Source organism: Grammomys surdaster, unplaced genomic scaffold, assembly GCF_004785775.1.
Source record: "Grammomys surdaster isolate TR1022 unplaced genomic scaffold, NIH_TR_1.0 255, whole genome shotgun sequence".
NCBI lineage: Eukaryota > Metazoa > Chordata > Mammalia > Rodentia > Muridae > Grammomys > Grammomys surdaster.
Genome location: NW_021604696.1, coordinates 6,375,179 through 6,379,743, shown reverse-complemented (window position 1 = coordinate 6,379,743; position 4,565 = coordinate 6,375,179). Strand labels below are relative to the sequence as shown.

The 4,565-nt window shown below is 53.4% G+C and overlaps 1 protein-coding gene across 3 annotated transcripts in view; it reads right to left on the bottom strand.

The window, feature by feature from the left end:
• The window catches only part of Arid5a (AT-rich interaction domain 5A), a 14,862-nt gene extending 11,267 nt beyond the window's left edge, over positions 1-3,595 (bottom strand). For 2 of the 3 annotated variants that reach the window (XM_028775480.1, XM_028775482.1), the window contains exon 1: positions 3,498-3,595. In XM_028775480.1, the coding sequence (XP_028631313.1) occupies positions 3,498-3,501 (4 nt within the window). In that variant the 5' untranslated portion in view covers positions 3,502-3,595. The remainder of the gene's footprint in view (positions 1-3,497) is intronic. The other variant, XM_028775481.1, reaches the window with a different exon arrangement.
• Positions 3,596-4,565: the final 970 nt, after the last annotated feature.

Here is a 4,565-nt window from a genome sequence, read left to right as displayed (position 1 = left end):
CAAAACAAAAAACCGACAGGTCTTCCTGCCACAGCTCCCTGGACTTCCTACTCCACTTTCCATACAAGGACCCAGGGAAGCTAAGAGACCATAGTTTGACAGAGTCCCTCCCTAGGCCACAGACAGGTGGGCACAGGTACAGCAGGTGGGCTGCCCCAGCCCCTTGTGGGTGGATTCCAAGGCTGTGTCAGAGGCTGCTTGGGCCTGTAGATTCTAAGCTATGGCACTAAGGGCGGGAGTTTCAGTCTTCCTTTCTGAGCTTGCCAAAGTTGGTGTTTTCAAGCCATCCCTTATTTCTCTTCCTGCGCTAGCTATGGCTTCACTGAAGCTAATCTCTCCTGGGCTGCCTGTAGTTGAGCATCTATACGAGCCTTACAGATGTCATGCCAGAGGCTCAGAGAATTCAGGCAACCAGCCTCAGGGTCACACAGCTTTCCAGTGGGCAAAGCTGAGATTCCAAACTATGAAAGTCTGATGGTGCCAAAAGCCTGAACCCCAACTTCTAGAGCTTAAATAGGAGAGAGAGACCTCATCTATCGCACTAAGCTCAGACTGTATAAAACTACCCACACTGCCTGAGCAGATTTGTACAGCACCATTCCTTTGCTAACAAGAATAGGTCAGTATGAACCATGGAGCTAACCAGGCCCCGAATAGGGAGGGGAAGAAGGTCTATGGTGAGAATCAACGTGTCTGGCCTTGCTTGGAGTCTCCCAGGGCCCTATCACCTTGCAATACAGGATGTCACGTTATAACCTTTAAGGAAGGGGAAAACGTGTTGGATACTACTGAGATTCTCTAAAGAAATGGTTACTTGCTGTCTGGGTAGACAAAGGCTCTGAGTGAAAGGGGGAAGATGAAAGTAGTGAAGGTCACCCTGCAGAGGAGTCACTGAGGCAGAGGGATGGCTGTTGGGATATGGAGAGGCCCTGTAAGCCTGCCCCCCCACTTCCAGTCAATGAGTTGAGATCAGATGAAACTGAGCTGGACAAAGCAGAGAGAGAGAGGGCTCTCGCACCACACGGGGGTGCTGTCTTTGCTTGTTTGTTAGTTGTTTGCTTGGGACAGGGTCTTTCTGTGTAGCCCAGACTGGCCTTGAACGTATCATTCCCTAGTGTTGGGACTACAGGCGTGCACCACCATGCCAAGCTTGGTGTGTCTTTTATCACCTCCAGCGTTGTTTCTGTAGCTCTCTCATCTGTGAGAAGGGTGTGCTAGGCTCAACAGCCAGTATTCTAAGCAGAAGCAAGCAAGAAATGATGCTTCGCCCTACAGATCACCTCGCTGACACCTGCCTGTCCCCATGGATGTATCTGATTCTCCTTAGGGTGCCCCTGAAAGACTGACCTAAGTATGTGGGGGAGTGTGTACCTGACCTGAGAACGCTGATGCTCTGACAGGGTTCAAGGCTCACTCCCCTGAGCTGGCTTGCTAGGTGTGGCTGCCACTTTCCCTCCCTCGCCTGCCTTCGTTTGCTTACCCCAGTCACCCTGCTTGTGAAGGGAAGGAAGTGACACTTCCTTTCATGAAAACTCACTGGCTGGGAACACTGCGTCAATTACAACAATAAGGGCAGCAGCAACCTCAATAACAACCAGTAGACACAACCCCACCCCCTTGCCTGAGGTTGTTGGCTTAAGTTTCTCTTAGCTCACGCTGGAGAGGAAACAAAGACAGCCTTTGAAGCGGTCAGTCCGCTAGTGGCCCAGAAGCCGGCTGCCTGGCATTCTCCTCCTCGGGCTTGCTCCAGTAGACAATTTGGGGGGTGGGGTCCTGCCAAGAGCCAGCCTTGAGGACAGCTGGACAGGAGTCTGTGGATTCAGGACACAGAACTGGCCACAGCCTACCCTTGGTACCTCTGCCAAGCTCTGTTAGTGGCTAGGGACACTGGGAGAGCCCTGCGAGGTGCAGAAAGGCAGAGAGGAGTGTAGGGGCATCAGGTATGAGATTCCAGACTCCCACTGCTCTGAGATAGCCCAAGAGATCCTACTCCTGGAAGAACTGAGTCTTCACAGCCCCACCCCTCTATGGTGGGTCCATATGTTTGGTGAAAACAGACTTTCTATATGGATCATTTCCGGTTTTTCCAACTCACCTATGCAGAGACAAGCTGCAGAGGGTGACTCAACAGGAGACTAGAACCCCTACACAGGGAACTTCCGGACCTCACTTTTCCTTTCTCCGCCTCCTCTCCTCACCCTAGCACAGTGCCTGCTACCCTGCGCAAGAGGGGATGTACACCATTACAGAGCAGCGGAAGGCCACCAGGAAAGAAGAAAAGACCAAGGAGTCATCGAAGCCTGGTCCTCACTCAACTGTCAGACCTGAGCCTGTCTCTGTGCCTCAGTTTCTCTGTAATAGAAGATGGGGGTTGGGTATATAATTCTAAAGCCCATTCTGCCTCTATCACTTCAAGTTCTAGGCCAAGCAGTCAGTTAGGACTCTAACTGCTGCGGAGACCAGACCCTCTATCTAACATCCCCCACCCTCCCCTTCCCTGGCCTCCATCTTCTTTAGGCACTGCGAATCCTAGATTTGCATCAATTCCCAACAATGCCCGCGGGGCGGGGCAAGGAGCACCTGTTACACTCCTGAAAAGAAAGACTGCAAACCAGGGGATGCAGGCCGGAACAACACAACTTGGGATGAATATGAGGCCTTCCCGGCCTAGGGTTGCCCCCACTGTCCCTGTGGGCTATGGTGTGGAATGTGACCCTAGCCAGAGGCAACCCCCCGGGGCAGTGCCGAGGGTCGCAGATGCGGTGATGTGGTTTGTGTCCCTAGTTCGCAATGAGAGCAAAGCCAAACTTGTTCGTCGCACTCTGGCAGCCTGAGCTTCTGCCCTCCCTCCACTAAACACCCCCCCCCCCCCTCCCCGGCCCCCCCCCCGCCCCTTTGAAGAGACCCGAGGGAATAGAGGGAAACTCAGAAGACCAGGCGGGTAAAAAGAAACCGTCTTTCCTGCTGGGGGTTGGAAAGAAAAAGAAACAAAAATAAAAAGGAAAGAGAAGAGAGAAGGAGCAGGGGATCTGAAGCTTGTGACTGTCAAACCATCGGCATGTCCCTCGGCAGAAAAGAGGAACCGTTGATTCTTCAAAGCGCATTGAGCAATTTCTTCAAAACCCGCGCAGTCACTTTCAGGAATCGGGGCCGCAGTGGGAAGCGCTGAGCGCGGCCCGGGCGCCTCGGCTTCTGAGAAGCGCTGGGCTGGCACGGGGCAGGGAGGGGCCCGCGGCCGAGAAGCTGCTGCTGACAGCTGTCACAACAAATGGGCCCAGAGCAGCTCGAGATTGAAACCGCAGCAGGAAGTGTGGGCGGCTCAGTGAATTTCAGTCCAGAGCCGGAGAGGAGAGTTTCAAGATAAAACGCCTGGGAAGCCCCTGGCCGCCCTGACTTTCCACGAGAAGAGAGCACGCAGACATTCGGGTTGCCCCGAGGGCTACGACCGCTCTGGGACCCCAGACCTCCGACCCCGGCGCCTCCCTCCAGCTGCTTACCCATGGCCCTGCGAGATCGCGCGTCGCCGTACGGAGACCCTTGAGGCGCACAGCCGTCCTGTCCCAGCGCTCTCGGCGCGACTGACTTGCAGCGCGGCTCCACTGCCTCCTCCCCGCGGACCCGCCCCCTGGACCCGCCCCTGCCGCGCTCTGGGCTTCCATTGGTGAATCCTATTTTCTAGGGCGGATCGGACTCCGCCCCTTAAGTCCGAGGATGTCTGGGAGTTGTAGTGTGCGCCCACTTTACAGCTAGGAACTGATATAGGACACTCGAGAATCACGGCTCTCCTGTGTCTGTTCGTTTCCCCAGAGGCAAAACTAGAGTCTCAGAAAAACTGACTGCTCTCTGTAGCGTGCCAAAGACTGGGTGGGGTTAAATAAAGTGCGTCTGACTTTTACCTGAAGTGGTCCTGGCCAGTTCCATCCTATCCGGCTTCACATAAGAGAGGTGAGTACTGTTAGCCTACCAGGGGCTGATCTAGAAAGTCCGTTGCCCAGGCCTAATGCCTGAAACGTCCATGTCTACATATGTCTTGTAGACTGAGTGACAGCCACAAGCTGAACCGTGTAAGGAGGAAGTGAACGAGTTGAGGGTGAGTGTGGACAAGATTAGGCAGAGCAGTCATTTGGACCTGTGTGGGTTATAAAAGATGAAGCTAAAACTTGAGATTTAAAAGCAGAAAGCCAGCTGGGCAGTGGTGGCGCACGCCTTTAATCCCAGCACTTGGGAGGCAGAGGCAGGCGGGTTTCTGAGTTCGAGGCCAGCCTGGTCTACAGAGTGAGTTCCAGGACAGCCAGGGATACACAGAGAAACCCTGTCTCGAAAAACCTTTAAAAAAAAAAAGCAGAAAGCCTTATTAGCCTTTCGGCTTGGACTTGAACTCTGTTCCTAGTATGTAGTTGGTATACCGGGAATTACATTCTGTTAACTATAATTCTCATACAGCTCTGTACATTTCACATCATCGTTATCTTCATTATATAGAGCAAAACAGGCCTGGGAGACTAATTAGCGCATATTACTGGTAGGAGGGAGGGGTAGAGCTCAACCTTGGAATTGGGGCACAG